The sequence below is a fragment of the Peromyscus leucopus genome, chromosome 1 (genome assembly GCF_004664715.2).
Source record: "Peromyscus leucopus breed LL Stock chromosome 1, UCI_PerLeu_2.1, whole genome shotgun sequence".
Classification (NCBI taxonomy): domain Eukaryota; kingdom Metazoa; phylum Chordata; class Mammalia; order Rodentia; family Cricetidae; genus Peromyscus; species Peromyscus leucopus.
Window position 1 is genome coordinate 89,006,118 of NC_051063.1, and position 19,664 is coordinate 89,025,781.

At 39.7% G+C, this 19,664-nt stretch overlaps 1 protein-coding gene across 15 annotated transcripts in view; it reads left to right on the forward strand.

Moving 5' to 3' along the window:
- The window catches only part of Sox6 (SRY-box transcription factor 6), a 560,497-nt gene that overhangs the window by 445,587 nt on the left and 95,246 nt on the right, over positions 1–19,664 (forward strand). For 12 of the 15 annotated variants that reach the window (XM_028884562.2, XM_028884567.2, XM_028884566.2 and 9 more), the window contains 2 exons: positions 4,999–5,078; positions 6,503–6,625. In XM_028884562.2, the coding sequence (XP_028740395.1) occupies positions 4,999–5,078; positions 6,503–6,625 (203 nt within the window). The remainder of the gene's footprint in view (positions 1–4,998; positions 5,079–6,502; positions 6,626–19,664) is intronic. The other 3 variants (XM_028884568.2, XM_028884569.2, XM_028884570.2) reach the window with 1 other exon arrangement.

Genomic DNA, 19,664 nt, shown 5'->3' on the forward strand with positions numbered 1-19,664 from the left:
ATGCATTTAATTGATTTGCTTAGATGGAACCACCTTATAATTTCTGGATAAATCCTGCTTATTATGGCAAATAATGCTTCTAATATTCTGTTGGATTGAATTTGCTCATGTTTTATTAAAGATATTTCATTTACATTTATGAAGAATATTGGTTTTAAATTTTCTTTTCCTGTGACATACTTACCTGTTGTCAAGGTATTTGAGACCTCATAGAATAGAGAGAACTGTTCTGTTTTTTGGAAGAGCTCGTAAAGGTGGCATAAATGCTGCTTCAGCATTTGACAGAGTGCTGGGAAACCCTTCTAGTAGAGTTGTTTCTTTGTTGGGGGTTTTGATCTCTAATTCAATCTCTGTTTGTTATAGGTCTGTTGAGATGTCCTATTTGAGCTTGAGTAGTTAGGTAATTTTTGTGTTTTCTGTTTCTGCTGAGTTGTTTAATTGGTTGGCATACAATGCTTACAGTTGTTAGCTGATTTTTCTTTTATTGCATACCATTTGTTTGCCAAGATAACCCCATGTGTGTGAGTAATCTCATTAATTTTTATAACAACCCTAAGATATAAGTAGGGATAAATGGTATTCTATTTTAAATGAAAAGAATTCTATTAAATGAAAAGAATAAACTAAAATTTTTAAGCGTTAAGTTTTCTGGGGCTTTACATATCAAAAACAATGGTTTTAGAATTCAGGCTAAGGTTCTCCATATGGATATTTTATACTCTTGGGAACATAGTCGAGATGGGCATAAACTTAAAGAATTCTTAAACTTTTTGTTTAAAAAAATAATTTTGTTTGAGCTTATCCAAGCAACATCTTACAAAGCCAGCCATTGCTCTTTCAGAATATTTCAAAGTAGAGGTGTATCACCAACATTGGAACAGGGATTAATTCAATCCACATATCTAGAATGGAAGCATTTCTGCAATGCTCCCATCAGTGCCTCTATTTTCAGTGTGAGTGCTGAGGTCCAGCAAGAAGATACCCTCATTGGTGTAACCCAACCTTTGTTATGAACATCAAGGTTTATTTCCTGTGTCTTCTCATGTGTGGAGATTCTGTCACAAATGAGCTGTAGTTAGACATGAGCTTTGAGTTGTCATTTGTGTTGATTTCTTATGAGGACGGTTTGTATCTGTTCATTCATATTCACTTACTTAATTACCATCATGCAAATGCCATGATTTTCAGATGATTGGCCAAGAATCTAAGATGCATCCACAAAATAAGTGAAGGGATAAATATGGCCCATGATTTTTAGCTTTTTAAGAAGCATGTAGAGCAATATATGTGATAGTTAAATAAATAAATAAAACCAAGCTAAAATCTTTTCACCTGAATAGTATTTGATGAATAGAAGGCAAATTTAGAAGGAGACATGAGAATGTGTGCTGGTTTCAGAAATGTATATCATAATGCTTTCTATTTTTTATGTGCCCTGAGCAAATTGAAAGTAGTGTGTTAAAGTTTTAAATATATCACATATTACCTGCAAACCTTTACTACAGGGGTAAGTCTGAACTTACTTTATCTTCTCAGAGGACCAAGAAAAAATGGGAAAAAGTGACACCTTCAATTCTGAATTAAAAACTTTTGTATAGTGACATTATTCTAATGATACCTCATGAAAGTATGGCCCTTGGATTTGTCAACTTCCTATAGTGCCACCATAATAATTTGTGAAGTTAGGGATGTGTAACATATTGGTCTTTTATTTTGGAGGGTGGAAAATGAAATGAGAGACTTTATTCCATTACTGAAGAATCTGAGTCCTCACTCCTAATTCTGATTTTTCTTTCTCCCTTCTACTCTTCCCAACTCTCAAAATGACTTTTACAGTGTATTAATATCTATAATTAAAAAAATCTTAGGATCTACAACTCTCCCAATCCCTTGCCTCTCTAAAGAATGAAAATAGTTGATCAGAATTTTACCATGAGATTTTGAGTGTGTTTTTCTGATTTTTTAAATGATTCCTTTTAGAAAGTAGGATTTATATATAAAATGCATCCACTCAAAATATTCTGAGGGGTGTCTAGTGTGTTCCAGGGTCTTGATAAGGTAGATAAGTTCTCTACCTCTAGTGATTAATTAAATGCACTAAGGTTTGGGTTTATCTCAGTGTCTCTGGAAAGTTAAGCATTTATTCTTTCTCTTTCATTTGGGACTCTTGATGTGGAGGGGATGCCAAAGGAATGTTGCCTGCTTTGATGGATTTCAGCGTTAGCCACATTTATGTGGGTCTCAATTCTGTTTTGTGCTCGCTCTACAATAATAGCTAGATAGTTAGAAGATGGACTTAGAGAATGACCATTGCTTCTCAGATTGATGTTTGGGGACTCTCTTCTCAGACTTCTAGTCTGAGAAGGGCCAGATTACAGTCATGTCTAAAGCAAACCTGTTATAACAGGCTGCTGCTTCCTTTGTACAAATTTAAAAAGAATGGTCCTCATGCAAACATTTCACATCCAGAAACAAATTCGGAAAAAAAAAAAAAAAAAAAACCAAAAAACAAAAAACTGCTGTGACATGTTGGTTGATTCCCTGCCAAGTCAGCTTCTGCAAACTTTTCTTGATCAACTGTTACAAATTAGAAAATTAGAGTGGGTAGAAGGAAGTGTGTAACTTTGTTACCATAAGCTAAACTCATGTTGCCCTGAAATCTCTCTCTGTCTTACATTTTTTCCTATGGTAACTCTTATCCCTCCTCCCCTGCCTTTCCACTCCCCTCCTTCTTGTAACCATCCTTGGTGATATACTCCATTGCTCTAATGTATTCATTTTGACTTTTAGTACTGATACAATGATGGGTTCTGGAGAAATAGCTTTCTGAAGATCTATTCAGATATGCAGATTCAAACCCGCAGAAAGGTTAAAAATATTTTGAAAATATGCTTGTCAACAGTGGAAAGAAAGCTGTTTGTAGCCAGCAGGTGAGCTGGAGAGTACTACAGGGTGTGGTAGAGATAGTCATAAATTAACTGGCAAGCCAGAAACCATGTAAAAAGCCGACTATTTCACGGCACAGTGGCATGACAGCTATGGAGAAGGAGTGCCCTGGGGAATTCTTTCAGAGTTTGATTTTTTAAAATATGTTTGACATGAAAAATGTTTTAGTACAAATAAAGCCACTGGTATTAAACTTCTAGGGAGGGGGTTGTGGTGTAGAGTTGCATGAATAATGCATGACATTTAAAGAAAGAACAGCTTTAGAATGTTTGGGGAGGAGGTCTGTGTTGATGGGTGGAATGGTTATTTTTTCCCTCTATTTTTGAAACATCATTAATTCAGTATCATTTGTGGGTTTTTTTTAAAGCTGATAAGATATCCACCAAAAGAAAAAAATACCATTTGCCTTAGATCAAGATAGTCTTTCTTCAGATAATTTAGTTTAAATATCAAGAAGATCAGTAGACTTATTTAAGCATAAAGTGATAGTCATTTACTATAAAAATAATTTTGCCTCATTATCTTTTTTAAAAAGCTCATAGCATAGGGCAGACTCAAATCAACCTCATGGAAGGGGAAAAACAAGGTCAGATATTCTGAACATGACTCCATAGGAGACCGGCACAATATGGCGTGAGTGATGCACGGCAGCAGCACCCCGTTTGCAATCAGAAGCCAATTGTTACTGAACTGTGTACAGGCACACACTGTGCTCAATGGTCTGATGAGGTATTATGGATATGACGCAAAGAGACTCTGCAGATCAGAAGCTAACAATTTGTTAAAAGTGAAAGCGACTTAACATTTACATTGGGCTGGCTGAGTAGCACTTTACATGGCAAGCAGGGGTACCAGGCAAGCTGCAGGTGTTAGCGCCCATGCAGACACAAAAACAAGACATTCTCTTGTTTTCTAGTTGACAATCTCAGTGCCTGGAATTCTTCCTGCAACGTCTCTTCATTATTAAATTCTGTGTTCAGTGTGGAAAAGTTCATGCAAAACAGCATGATTATTATAAATGTCAAAAATGTGTGGGGGAACAGCCTATTAAAATATAGCCTAGAGATAGTACATAACACTGACTTTAAATAAGTAGCTAGAGCCAGAGTGCTACTACGTTAAGTCATTGATATTGTGTGATTCATCCACAGATATTAATTTTTAGTTCACTTGCTGCCACTCTACTATGTCCTCATCCCTTCTCTTGGCTCTTTGGGTCTTTGGCCATGGCCTGTGTCTCAGGTCATAGAAGGTGTTCTTCCATCTCCTGGGTAGGTGTTGGCTTGGCCTTCAAATACCTTACAGCAGCATAGAGAGCACTCACGCCCAGGTTTTCAGTGCAGACAGCCCATGCAAAATGTGTAGTTATTTATTTATCATCACCAAAAATGGTTCAATCAGTGCCTTGTGTGTGTGTGTGTGTGTGTGTGTGTGTGTGTGTGATTCTGCACTAAGCTCCACTACTCTAGTACTAGAGGTAAAACCAAAAGAGACAGATTTCTACAGTCACTAAAGTGCCAGCATTTCAGGGTGCCAGCAGGTAAGATGAGCCATATTAAAGGGGATTTTTTTTTATCATGTTGTTAACTTTTCATGAGATAAAACCTAGCATTATGTCCAGCCATTAGTAAATAGTCTTCTTTGGATTCTAAGACTACACTTTACCTACCAAGCGCAAACTTAGTTTCTCTAAGAGCAAAACCTCTTTTCACAGTGTGCCGAGCATCAGCCTGGCTTTAAGATTTTTTTTCTGACTCTTAAAAAAAAATGATGTATTACAAGATTCGTAGAGGAGCGAACATGCTTGAATTGCACATTTAATTTTTTTCAACATCACATTCATGTTTTGCCAGTTTGCCTACCAGCTATCTGTTAACAAAAAGTTCCAAGGCAGCAGCGCAAGCCTGTGCCCAGCTAAGCCTTTTGTTTCTGCAGATGTTTGGGCTTAGGGCAATGTTGTAAAGCTGGGGCGAGCCAAGGACCATGTTTATACTTGTCTGCTGCGATTCCCTGTGCATTGTCTAAACCTGTACGCATTGTTCTTCCCGACAGGTGATAACTACCCCGTACAGTTCATTCCGTCAACAATGGCAGCTGCTGCTGCTTCTGGACTCAGCCCTTTACAGCTCCAGGTAAGTGCCAGGAGGTAAAAAGAATGTGGGAGAAGGGCCAGTGCTTTAGTGAAAACCTGCAAGCCAGCTGTATTCTAAATAATGGCCTGAATGGTAAATCATTTTTTAATCATAGTCCAGAGAATTAACACCTTCTGTACTTAGCATACTGGAAATGGAAGAGAAAAATGCCAGTTGCGGCTTTTTCAAAAGGAAACCTGATGTCACAATTTGGAATTGTGTGCTCTCTTTTGGAAAGTTAACAGTTTTACAATGTTTAAAGCTAGTTGTTGAACGTGTTACCCTTTTCCTTATCAACATTTCATCTGCATTTCCATTAGACACAAATATACAGATTAGCTTTTCTACTATCAGCTTTAGACCAGAGACTACGCTGGGCCTTTTCCTCCTTGTAGCTCATGGAACAAGGAGCCATTATTCCTAGTTACTTTGATTATTTAGCAAAGTATAGAAACCCTGTTCCCAAGTGTGTAGTGTGACCTTGTTCTCACAGGGTTAAAGGTCTAGGCATGGTACCCAACTCAGTTCTGACAAGGGTCAGTGTCCCTTGTTTATCATGCTTGGAGGCTGACTGAAAAAGTATTTGCACTTTATGTTCCTCATAGCAAAATGAGGTATTTAGAAGAGGCCTGGGTGGCCTTTACACACTTCTAACACCCCCCAGAAAAGCCATAAATTAACTTTAAATATGAATATATTTCAGTGGTAAAAACAGAGAGTCAAAGTTTTAGCATTAGATTACTTAGAAATACATGATAAGTTAAATTTCCATACACTTCAAAGTTCCTTAAAGACAGTTTTTGTTTGATTTTATTTGAGATTTCCTTTTGAATCTAGGAAGAGCTTCTGAATAGATAGTATTTTTGTGTTGCAATTGCCTGTGAGACTTGACCATAAAAAGTGTGCCACTGTTTAACAATGACAAATAAACAAACAAAACCCCACAACATTAAACATTTTCAGTTGGGTCAGTAAGGAGAATGTTTGCAACACTGGAGAAGTTTCTATCACAAGCCTCACCTGGGCAGCACAAAATTGTCCCCACTAGACATACCTGGAACAGGGACATCTTGGCAGCAGGATGGCCAGCTACTTCTCTTCACAGACACTTGCCTTATACACTCCCCACACTAGGCTGACTCCAAGCATCAGAGGAAGCTCTAAAAGGAGCCCTCCTGTTGGTAACCCTACTCTAGTTCTTGCCCAGCTATGTGGCTGTGCTGTGGGTGCTCTCTTGACTTAGAGGCAGGAGCAAGTACTCACTGGTTGGTCCTGTGACCAGTTTCTGTAAAACAGAGAGGCCAGGTCTAGGACTGCATTCTGTTCTTTGATGTGGTCTATACCCTGCATTGAATTCCGTGTTGTTTCATGAGTTCTGACAGTATGTTTTGTCTTTTTTTTTTTCTGAATATGCCATTAAACAGAAGGGTCATGTCTCCCACCCACAAATTAACCCAAGGCTAAAGGGCATAAGTGACCGTTTTGGCAGGAATTTGGACACCTTTGAACATGGTGGTGGCCACTCTTACAACCACAAACAGATTGAGGTATGAATGCTTCTGTCCATCGGTGCTTCTTTGGGTGGGGGACTGGATGGTTCCAGAATATTCTAGGCCTTTTGAAAAGTGGCAAACAGCCTGAATGCTAAAGCCTATCTTTTTTCTCCTCAGTCCTAAGGAGGCTTTTCTCTTTTTCCTTTTCCTTCAGAGAAAAAAGCAAAACCTAACCTGAAGAATAAAACTAGGTTATATACTGCTGTGTTCTTGTGAGTAGCTTCAAAGCTGTTTTGCCACACTCTCTTACCCATTCTCATGTAGAATCTTGTATTATGTGTAACAAATACTTAAACTAAAGATCATTTCTGTTTGACCTTATCCTCCCCTGGAAGCTTGATTACCTATGATTCATACTGTATAGTTCTACAGCTGAGGGGCAGAGAGGTCCAGAGAGCCTGCCACAACTGCTAAATACTCTAGGCGTCGGGGTGACAACCCATACTTGCTAACCCTGTCTGAACTGCTTTCCTAACTCAATTTTCATTGGCTGAAGTTGGGTGTCTAGGCCTGGCTGGACCCACAAGTTTCTTGGGTGTCCTTAAAGTATTTAACCACCCAGAAAAACACTCCTCTGTGTTATGGGGACTTCATGCCTCTCTGTATGTGTTCCTTTAGAAGATGAAGTCCTTCTCTGCAACAGGAACTCAGCCTTCTCTGTGGTGTCATGCTGTATCCCTGTCCTGTGTCAACCATGAGCGTCCCTCTCTGGGACTGGCAAATATTGAATGGTTGCCAGGTGGCTACTGATTTTACCAAAAGATTCATTTTCTGGGTGAGACCATATACCAAACTTTATATTCTAACCCAGATGGGAAACTTTACACATTCCTCTCCTATCAAAACTCTCATTGTATCTATGTTCAGCCCTTTGGTCCTATCCATGTGGACACATCAGTAACCTCTGACCCTTTGAATGCTCTCCTCTGCCACTTTTCAATCCACTTGTTTGGAAAATGATGGTAAATGATGGGGTGATCACATCTAGGGAGGAGGAGGACAAGACAAAAGGCCACCCTGAAATGGCCTGAGAATGGTCTGCAGTACTCTCTGTCACTCTCCAGTGATGGGGGAAGGGGAACTGGGGTTTCCCCTCTGACATGACTAGACACAGACCACACAATGCCAGAGGAGATTTCTTTCAGAGGCCTTTTATTGGCTATAGAAATGCACCATGTTCCTGGGCAGTGTGAAAATCAGCTCGATCCAGAGGGAATAAAGAGAGGTGTGTGGAGATGGGGGTAGCCTTTCTGTGTGATGGTAGGTAGCAAGCTGACCCACTCAAGACATGCAGCCCAAGGAGCTACAATGTGCCTAGGAGACTGGAAAGCAGGTGACCTTGGCTCAAGCTCTTCGTCTGGGTTGTCTACAGGGATGTATGTTCTGTCCCTTCCTCCCTCCTTTAGCTAGGTTTCCACCAGACCTCTCTCTTGACCTCATGCTTCACCCCTGACATCCTCCCTCATAGGCATGAGTGCTTGCGGTGTCAGACCTGGCTTCTGGAGCCCAAGGTGTCACCACAGACGTGCCATAGCTTCCCAGAGTCACAAAGGTGCTGGCTTAGAAGCTAGGCAGATGTCACATGTCTGTCACTTTAATTGGGCCAAATCACAAACCCATACTAGCAAGAACTTTTCTAGCTTTGTAGTCTAAGTGTATCTGGTCTGAGAGCATCCTGGGGTTTATTTGTACTATGTTCTCTTGCCTCCATTTTAAAATTGTATTATTTAATTAAAAAATTTCATTATAAGCTGGATGGTGATGGTGTACACCTTTAATTCTAGCACTCAGGAGGCAGAGGCAGGTGGATCTCTTGATTTCGAGGACAGTCTGGTCTACAGAGTGAATTCTAGGACAGCCAGGGCTATACAGAGAAACCCTGTCTCAAAAAAAAAAAAAAAAAAGAAAATTTATTATAAAGAAACCTCTTTATTGTAATGAACTCACAAATAAAAACATCAAGCAGCTGGATTAAGGAAGCTACTCCCAACCCCCTGAAACTCAGTGAACTTCTGCATAGTTGTATTGGCCATTGGAGCTTCGATTAGGGTTTTACACTTTCACTGTACAAAAAAGAAAAAAAAAAAAAAAAAAAAAACGCCAACAGAGTTGAAAGTAGAAAAACAACTAGTTTTCTATTCTCTTTCACAACTCATGTGTCCTTTTGCCTACATTCAGTCTTTCCTTGTTACCTAATCTCTCTCTCTCTCTCTCTCTCTCTCTCTCTCTCTCTCTCTCCCTCTCTCTCTCTCTCTCTCTCTCTTTCTCTCTTTCTCTCTCTCTTAGTTTCCTTTCTTACAACTGTCTACATAGAGAGGAGGTGTAGAGCTCATAGGTTAGATCTGTATCTGAGGAAGGATATGTGTTTTTTTTTTTCTTTGCATCAAAAAGATTATTTTCCTGCATGTCAACAAGCCTTTGATGTTTATTTCTGTGCTACACTGGTTACACTTGTGTGAAAGGCAGGTTTCCAGACTTCCTGGCCTAAGTATGTCATATTTATTGTGACATCTTTAAACAACACAGTAGAGACCTGGATCTAAACTGCTGGGCAACAATATTAGAATATTAGAACAATATTAGAATATTTAGAGCAAAAACTTAATAATAACTTGCTTTACTGCTATTAAATTACCTCCTCTGTAAGCTGGGGCTTTCTTCCTCTCTTTGGCAAGCTAAAATGTCATGGTTCTGTTAATAATTGGGGTCAGGATAAACTGTGAAAGTGCCTGGCTTTCGTTACAAATAGAGCTTCCTAGGAGGAGTACTCTGTAACATACTGGCCCTTATCCAATGCATTGCTCGGGACTTACTTTCTCTACCTCTTTCCTCAGAAGGTGTCACTTCTAATGTAAATAAATCTGCAACCTTAGCAGCATTAGTTATACCCTAAAGACTGAAAGTTTGCATCAAGTGGAGAAAAGGTATTAAAAATTGAATGACCCTTCTGACATTAGCATATTCCAGTTTGTCTTTAAACTAAGGAAGACACTGAAAGCTGTTCTGATCTAAGGCCTGGTTGTCCCTGCCTCAGGGGCACAGTATCAGGAGAGAGGAGGCCAAAGGTGCTATTTTTAGTTAAACAGTTGAGCAGATGGAGGGACGAATACTCATATATCTGAAGGCTGAGGGGCTCGAATCATTAATTTTGATAATGTATTTAACCCTGGGAACAATCGGAAACTGTAACTCTAAGGTTACAATGCTTTTGACCTTTCCAGAACAGAGGGCACTTTCCACAGTAAACAATATATTATATTGCTACTTACTCCGAGGCTCTCACCGTATACATTTCTGGACCACTTGCCATTTGCTTTCTGTAGCTGTGTTAGCATTGGTCCTTAAGTAAGTCAAAAAGAACGTTCAAGAAAGGGGACTAGAATAATGAGGTGGTCATGTAAATATGGCCTTTAAATAGATACTATGTTAGATTCTGTCTGAAGAAAATACTGTCTCAGAACCTGACTTCTGGATTTTTTTTTATTTAAAAGTGTTTTCAGTGTATTGATTCATTTCATGTAGTTACTATCATTATGATAGATCCTACGGTAATTTTGCTTTGTTTTGTTTTTAATTGGGAGCAATGTTGTCTCGTAGTTGTAGCTTATATTAAACACAATCTGGTACCATATGCAAAGTGATACACCTGCCTCTTGCCTTCTTATTAAATGATGCGTGCTTCTCTTTGGCAAATCCAGCAGTTAAATACCACACAGCTTAAGAATTTCTAATTAAAATATCTCCACATGTCAGCATATTGGTAATGTATTATTTTAATCCATTTATTTTGTTTATGAAACAGTGACATATGTTTAGATTGTGAAATATATGATCCTTAAAAATCATTTTATTGAAGAAAATTAATTCCTACAGTACTGTGTGGGTAATGTGTTCACTCACCCAGTCAGTCACTGGTAATGCTGCCAGTCTTAATGTCGAGTCGCTCCCCAGCTTCCTCATGCACAGTCTTGAAGCCTCACAGTTCCTTTTCTTATCATTTGTCTTCCTTTTTTCTCGCCCTCCCACATACACTGCTGCATACATCTGCTACCCTTTAAAAATACAATAAATGGTGGGAGTGGGTATTTATATAAGAGATTCTGAAAGAGCAATCAAAATTAAAACTAGCTAGCTACCTTTGCAAAGTTAGACAGTAATTTGTTTGTCAGTGGGGAGATGTTTGGGTCAGCCCTGAGATAAAGTGACTGTCAGCAGTTATTCCTCCAAGACAAGTAATTTCCCTCAATGCACTGCTGACAGATTGCTCACTTCTCTGAATCACCAGAGGAAACAAACTTAATATTGTAACGGGCAGAGTTTCTGTCTTCATTAGCCCTCGAGAAAGATTTTCCAGCATTCAAAGCCCACCAAGCTTTAGTTGCAACACATTTTAACAAACTGGTTCATATAGTGGTAGCATGGGTAGTAGCCTAAATGAAGGAATTGAGTGTGCAAATTCAAAAAATATCAATAGAATTAGGTTTTCACATTTGTTGGTTACTCTAAATGGCTTAGAGGAAAAGTCTTGCCAAGTTTAGAAAGATGGAAGAGCACATTGAAGGTTTTGCTAACATGTAAAGGAGCATATTTTTTATTTAAACAACACTGTTAAATTCGATGCTTCATGTGGAAAGAGAAGCAATGTCCATTTGTGTGGAAAGGCTCCATTGCTAATTTAGCTCCAGCTTCGTCTGTTGGCTGTTGTGTTTAGGGGCTCTCTAGCTGCTGGGACCCTGTCTTCTTTTTGACAATTGTAAACATGTCTCATGCTGGGGATGGGGGTGGGAGAACAAGTTAGCTTTGTTGCATGGGCTTGGAAATTAATATAGTTATTAGAGAGAGAGGGAGAGGGAGAGAGAGAACTCCCACCCAGTGGAGAGAAGGGGGAGAAGGGGAGTTGTTGACTCAAGATCTTTTAAAGATACCAACCAAGGAGTTATGCTTTGAGGAGCAATGCTTGCCTCTTATTAATCATCCTGCATTCACCTCCTCAGCTTGTTTTCTTGACTTTCAGAAGGTACTAAAACTTGAGAGAATATAGCAGCTGCATCCAATGTGCCTTGAGCTAAGGAATCAGACCCTGAGCTCTGGTCCCTACCATGGCTTATTTGCTGTTTGCCCAGCACTATTTCTATTTTCTGGCATTTGCATTTAATAAAACAAATGTATGAATGAATGAATGAATGAATGAATGAATGAATGAATGAATTTCGTCTCTGGTTGGCTGTCAGGTCTAACCTTCTTTAAAACTTTTCTTAAAAGGTTTGGTCTTTTGCTCTGTCTGTAGGGAGCATGTAAACAAGCCTTTATTTCCAGATGGCTCTTTTAGAAAACATATATGTTCTTGGGAAATCCTGATGGAGGCTGAAGGAAATACAAACAAGTTAAAGTAAGTTGCTAAATGCAGAAGCATTCCCAGTTCTTGGAAATCTAACTGGTTACTGAGGTTGGCAAAGTTGGAATTTGTACTCTTCCCCATGGATGAGTAATCAAACATTGAATGAAAGAGTTTTCCTTTGGATTATTGATTTTCACTTAGTTTTAATACGTGCCCTGAAGTTGAGAGAGTCGGCTCTTCTCTCATAGACCCTGTTATCTTTTGTTTGTTATTTGGTTCTGGGGGTGTTGGACTATAGTTATAGTTAGTAGAAGCCAATACATTGGAAGTGAAAACCTGTGCAGTTTTCATCTCCACTAAGGTGAAGAGCTCTCCACCCCCACCAGGAGTCATTCAGCTCCAACCCCACCAGTCACTCCACAGTCAAGAAACTCGTACTATGGTCAGCCTTTATTTTTTGTGGGTTCTACAATCCATGAATTCAGCTGTCCTTGGGGAGAAAATGTTGTGAAAACTGTATCTCTAATGAATGTGTACAGGCTATTTTTGTCATGACTCCCTAAATAATACAGTATAGCAAGTGTTTGCATAGCATTTACATTGCATTATGTATTATACAAGATTTAGAGATGAGCCGAAGAACACAGAAAGATATATAAAGGTTGAGTGTAAGGGTCTTGAGCATCCAGAGATTTGGGTATCAAGGGTTAGTGAGAACAAATCTCCCACTGATACCTAAGGACAATTGTCCTTGCATTTAAATAGACAGTGACAGATTTTCTATAATAGCATTGCTATCATTGTTTCACCAAATGAGCTTTGTAGCATTTTGGATTGGTATTATCTATATATGTCTATACTGGAGTTAGAGATACCACATGGCTGAGAATGTGTCAGAAAGTTTGAAAGCAAAACATTCTGTGTCATAAGAGGCTTTCCTCAGTTTTCAAGATGAGTAAGTACAGTCAGTAGTTAGGAAATTTGTATTGGAAAATGGTATCACAAGCTTATCTGTCAAGTAACAGATAAGACTGATCAAGATTAAAACATTTCTTAGTGATATTTTAATAAAAGAGACTGAGAAGCTGAAGGAGGCTCAGAGATTTCCCTCCTAGACATAACCCAAGTGCACTGAAAAACTTCTCACTGAGGGCTGGCATGTTGTGGTTAGCCCTTCCAGATCTGTCTATTTTGCTCATGGGAGCGTTCAGATGCTACTAGCCTGCAGGTTGGTAAGAGTCTACCCAACTGTCACTTGAGGGAAGTTTTGTAATAGTTCACCCTCTATGTGATTGTTTGAGACTGTCTCAATTTTTGGCTCTTCTAGATTATAAGGATTTTGATAATGAGTTATACTGTTATATGATAGATAGATAGATAGATACTAACAGTGTATTCATTTTTATGTTTATTATAAACAACTATTCTGTGCTGAATGATACATGTATAAAAAGAGCCACTGTATATTCTAATCTTCATAATTGGTGACAGTAGTAGTTATTTTAAATCATAATTTTGAGAGGAACAAACACTTCCTTCCCCTAGTTTTATAAACAGATACAATTCCATTATATCAATAAGCAATAAATGCAGATATATCTAAGAATTGCATTCCTGTTTACTAGACTAAAAAGAATGAAAGCCGAGAACTAAATACATTTTCCGTGATTTCCATCATCCTCAATTGGTGAGGCAAGCATTATAAGCTAGAAATCTCAAATTCTGGTAGACTGTGGAAGAGTCCACTGTTCTATTTCCTTTACACTAGCCATAATACCTTGTCCCAACGCTTGATGATCGGGACATGTAACTTAACCTAGACTTTGCCCATTGGTACCTTGTCAGTGTTTTCCTGGAGGTGCTGACATTGAGCAGCATGAAGGAAAACAAAAGTAAAGGATGTGTATGGAGAACATTGCTTAAGACACATGGTGTGATTGACTATTTCACCTCCTGCAAGGTGCTAGTGTAGTGTACTTTCTTCAATCCAGTTCAAGACAGAACTCTTTGTTGTCTAGAAATCCTACTGGGTTATCTATCAACTGTCTGCTAATTTACCTGTCCATTTAAGTTAAATAACGAAATAATACATATTTTAAAAATCCATCTTACTGCATCTTACTAGTGAGTAGGGAAAGATGGATCTGGGAGGAGTTGGGGGAGGGGTGAATATGATGAAAACATGTTGAATAAAATTCAACAGAGTTTCTTTGTGTAGCCCTGGCTGTCCTGGAACTCACTCTACAGACCAGTCTGGCCTCAAACTCACAGAGATCCACCTGCCTCTGCCTTCTGAGTGCTGGAATTAAAGACATGTGCCACTACCACCCAACCTAAAAGTCTTAAAGAACCAATAAGAATTAAAATTTTAAAATGTGCTTGGATATGACAATTAAAATCAATACTTATTAAACTTGTCACAGAGACATATGCTTACAATCTCAGCCCTTTGCAGGAATAGGAGTTCAAGGCCAACCTTGCCCACAAAGCTAATTTTAGCCCTGCCAGGGCTGCATGAACCCTATCTAAAAAATAAAAAATAAAACCCCACATATTGTATTATTAGGATTGTATCAAAATGTATCTTTAAGAGAGTTTATAAGTGATTTATGCTTAACAAATTTGAAATATGAAATGTATGTGTCAAAGCAGTGGTTTCTAAGGTTTAGGGTAAAGAGGGCCAGAACTAGATAGGACAGATTTTAGAAACTGTGAAAATACTCTCAAGATTGTAATTTCAGGATTTGTGGAACTGTAGAGAATGTGGAACACTGAATGAGCTTCCTATAACTGAGCGTGCAAGTTGATGTAGACTTGTCCTCTATGAACCTGTATAGGCTCATCCCTACCACCTGTTCCAGTCTGGTGGGGATATTGATAATGGGGAGACTATGTCTATATAAGGGCTGGGATGTGGAAAATTTCTGTACCTTCTTAATTTCACAGTCAGACTCAAACTGCTATAAAGCTAATGTCTTTAAAAAAAAAAAAAAAGATGGTAAGGAAGTCCAAACATAAAAAATTTAGTGATTTGGTTATTTGCCACCATTTACTCCGTACCTGTTGCTTACCACATGTTGTTTTAGATAGCAGTTTAGCAGTCTTGAACTGAGGGCAGTTTTCTCCTGAAGGCTTGATTGCCAGTGTCTGGAGACACTTTGCTTTGATTGACAGAGGGCAATGAGATTACTGTGGCATCAGGTAGGAAGAGATCACCAGACAGGTAATCCTTAAGATACTGCAATCAATACATTAGACAACCATTGGCAATGGAGGCACACCCTGCCTACCCTTTTCAGCTGAGCTTGAAAAAAAGCATCTAGATACCAGGGGGTACCAGTGGATGCCACAAAGCCCTGCCCTCACTGAGCTTGCATTCTGGTGGGAGAAAGAGAAAACATAGGGAAGAATAGGACCTAGCAACCACTCACCGTGGCAGAAATAACCTATCTGTCCATCCAGACAGGGGCAGATTGCTACAAATCAAGACCCATTTGATTGTTCTGTCCTGTTTGCTTTTCTCTGATCATTAAAACTGAAAGTTTTATACTAGCTAGCCAGTTCTGCTGAGGGCAGCCACAGCTCTCCCAACGGAATTAAGCACAGTATGTGCTTAGCTTTCAATAAGAGAGTATTAATTTTTACTTTAACAGCATACAAATCTATGAGAGTGATATGAATGTGAAATTTGGTAAGGATATGGGAGCTGGTCATTAGCTTTTATAGGGTGCACTTTTCCTTAGAACCAATAGTATGAATGAGGCCATTCTTGGCAGAGGGCCTGTATCTGGTGTATTAAATAAGTGATACGAAGGAAACCTGAATTCCTTTCTGATACAAAGCAAAATAAAAGCTAACTGTGAGAATCATTAAATAAGAACTAGGTGTAATGATGTATGTGCATAAAAAAATGTCAAAATGAAACCTACCACTCACATGCTAATTGTATACTGACAGAATATTGTGACATTGTATACGTGTACACATGTATACATACATATACTTACATTGCACCCATTTTCTGGTTTAAAAGCAATTCATATTTAGCCTTTGTAAGGAATGTTTTTAATGTTATCCCCATAGGTTTAAAGAAGAAATGAAAGCTCAGGTGAATTAAGTGATTTGGACCAGGTTCCTTACCATGTGACTAGGTGGGGCTCTAGTAAGTGCTGAGTGTATTTTAGAATGCATTTCTCAGAGAGGCTTATTTGCTTTAAACCCAGGTGACTGGTGGTGCGACAGCCATTTAGGAACTCTGTACACAACATAGTCCCTCTTACGGTAGCATGTAAGTGGATGGAAGGTGATCCAATTAAATCATAAAGGGGGGAATTTTTGAAAGTCAGTGTGGTCTTCTGCACACCCCAAGGAGTTTATATACTTTTCAAATTTCCAGCTCTCTAAAAGAAACTTCAAGCCGAAAATAATTGAACAAAACTGAGAATGACTGTGAGGAAACCCATCTTACTCCTTAGCTTTCTTTCCTCTGAGGAAATGCTTTGAATGCTTCTGCTGTGTGCGGCTCTATCCTTTGGAGAGTTTCTGGGGCTGTCTTACAGTTTCAGAGTTTTGATGAGACTCCTAGAGGAGCTGGGGACTGTGTCCTTGGGCATCGCCCCCCCCCCAACCGCACAGCCCTCAGATTGTGTTCAGCAGGTTGCTCGCCTGCAGAGGAAGCAGATGTTTGACCATACTGGAGTGAGCGCCTGCTGCATGTGGAGCTGAGATGCCTCCTGACATCTGGCTGTGGCTGGGTCGCCATGCCTGCCTGGGGCCGGGGGGCCTCGGGAGCCAGGGGCAGAGAGCACCGCTGCTCTTTAAGCGATGAGTGCACTGGAGCAGTGATAATGCTGAATTATCGCTTGGGTGCCTCCTTCCCGGGAACCTCGGGACAATAGGAGAGTCAGGAAGGAGCATTCACAGTAAAGTCATGTTCCGAGAGACAGGACTGATTATGGAGTATTAAAGAGCTTTATTTTAAACGATTTAATTTACAAATAGACCCAGACAGTGTATGAAACTTCCAGAACCATTAGTGGAGCAGCTGAAGAGTTTTCTAATTTAAAGTGGCCGGGACAGAAGCGCCGGTTCAGCAAGCTCCATTTTTAGAGTTTGGGCAACTTGTCCAGTTGACGCTGTTAGACGACACGGCGGCGGCGTCTGACACAAGGAAAAATACGCTGATCCTCGTAGTGCTGGGGAATTTCTCTAACTTGAGGGGAAAGTAGACTTTGTAGGTAAGAAGCCAGCTGGCTTGCATGGAGCTTTTACTGCAGCCATGTGAAAACGGCTCTGCATTGGCTCCCTAACGTCAAAACCATCTGTTACGCCAATTTCCTTTATGATATGTGTTACTTAAGCACAATGGATATGGAAATGGGTAGTTTAAAATGTGTTTTTCTATGAACAGTTGTCACATTATGTTGCTTTGCCTCTTATAATTTTTCATCAGTGAGACCTCTGGGCTTGAGAGCCTTCTTATAACAGATCACCACATCTGTGCTCACAGGAATGAGTTGGAGAGAAACATTGTGTTGCTCTCGGTTAACCGCTCCCATTCTAAATGATTTGTATTTAATTAACACTGGTGAGAGGCTGGGGAAGTGAGGGAGCTCCGTTTTCCAAGCCCCACTCTAGTCAACTGGGAAAGAAATTAAAAAAAAAAAAAATACAAAGTCCTCTTTCCGGAATTTCCCTCCAACTAAGCTGTATTGCAATGGGCCATTGAATGCTCAAATGGACAGAGGTATTGCTTCAGTCATTGAATTGTATCAAACTCCTTCTCTGAGGCCCCATTTCAAAACTCAGTAGGAAAAGTGCTTTAGCGTGGCATCCCTAGCGGATTATCACTTGGTCTGCTTGAAGAGAAAAGCAAATAAATAAAAAATAAAACTTTAAAATAAAGGAGACATGCTGTGTAGGGCATTCTTACTGATTCCACTCTCAGGAGCTCAACTCCACACCGCAGAACAAGAAGACACCCCTTGTGGTGGGGATGCTGGTCACCTGCTTAAGACACCTTCCTTACATACAAAATGCACTGCCTCCACACCCCAGGGAACAGTCCCACACAGTGTGTAGTTATGGGATGGGCTCAGACATAGCAGCAGAGCAGGAGGGGGAACACAAAATAGAGAAGCTTTATTCAGACACCTACATGTGACTCCTTTGAAGTAGGGGCCTCAGTTTCCCATCCATTTACCCGTGGTCTTCAGAAAACAACATTTAGGAGTTGCCAGAAAAAACAGCCCTCTAGAATTTCCCTCCATGAAGCCACAACCTACTACTTCTGCACCTCTGTCTACAGGGTTTTCCTGACCTCACTAGGAGAAGACCAGTGACTGAGATTGCAAGTCAGCCTTTGTGTAGCAGCTGGCTTGCTCTCTCTTAAAAAAAAAAAAATCATTCACTTGTAGTCCACAAAAGTGCATGAAGCAGGAGCCGTATCCACATGCTGTGTCCTATGCGCGAAGCTCATAGGAAGGTTTGGAGAGTTCTTTCTTTTCACCCTTCCGCTGTGGCTCCTGAAGATTGATCTGACCCAGACTGCCAGGCCTGTGGAGCCGTTGCTGTACCCCTCGGCCAACTTGATAGCCCTGGCTCCCTCTCTTCTCTTCCTTTCTGATCTGTAATTTAGTGGGTGGCTTGGAGGTTTTGTGAAAGCAGCACGTCTAGTTCTACAAGATCCCTAAAAGAACCAAGTTACCACTTCCTAACATCTTCTAAATCTCATCTTCCCACCTGTGAAGTGGGACTCCCATCTCCATTGGTAGTTATGAGAATTAAAACCATAGGAGCACAAGGTTAGAACACATGGTTAGATGCTCAGTATCCTTTGCCTCTGGATCTTTGTGCTTATATTCTAACCCATTTATTCATTTACCAAACATTTTTAAGTCATGTCCGATGTCCTTTAATTAAACAAGGAAACTAAACAATTTTCTGCCCTCTTATACTCCAGACAGGAAATCAAGTAATGAACAGTGGTTCAAAGTGATGGGAACAGATAGCAGAGGGGTGTTCATTTGTTATGGGTGTTTACTTATTTACAAAACTGTTTGAATCTAGGCACTGAGAAATATTTTGACCTCATATCTGTATCTGATGCTCCTGCTCTTGACTTCAAAAATCATGAAGTTTTCATACAGTGCACTCTAGTATGAATCACAGCCAGTTGACAATTAGAGTACTTTATTTTTTATTTCCTGCTGATAAAACAAACAAACAAACAGAAAAACAAAAACCCAACATACAGAAAGAAAAAAATTTACAAGTCAACAGTAAGATCATGAAAGCCACAGATTTCCATTGCTGGGAAGATAAAAAGGCCTCCAGTAGTCTCAATTGCCAAGTCCTACTTCTAGCCTGTTACTTGAACTTGGGCAAATTAACCTTCCCAACCCCCAAATCCTTCTGTTAAGTGGCTTTAGGGATGATGCCAATGGGGATAAGAAATTTCCTGTGGAAATTGCTTGCATATCGCCAAGTGCTATATGAATCTTTGATTTTATAGTTGAAGAAATTGAAGTTCAAAGAGATAGATTAACTTACCTAAAGCTGCAGTGCTGATCAGTGGTCTGGGTGTAGGTACAGAGAAGTGCAGGTACCATTGCAAAGAGCAAATCCCATTGCTCCATGTAAACAAGTGTTGGTTGAATTGAGAAAGATAGCCAAAAAGACAGTATGCATTGTATT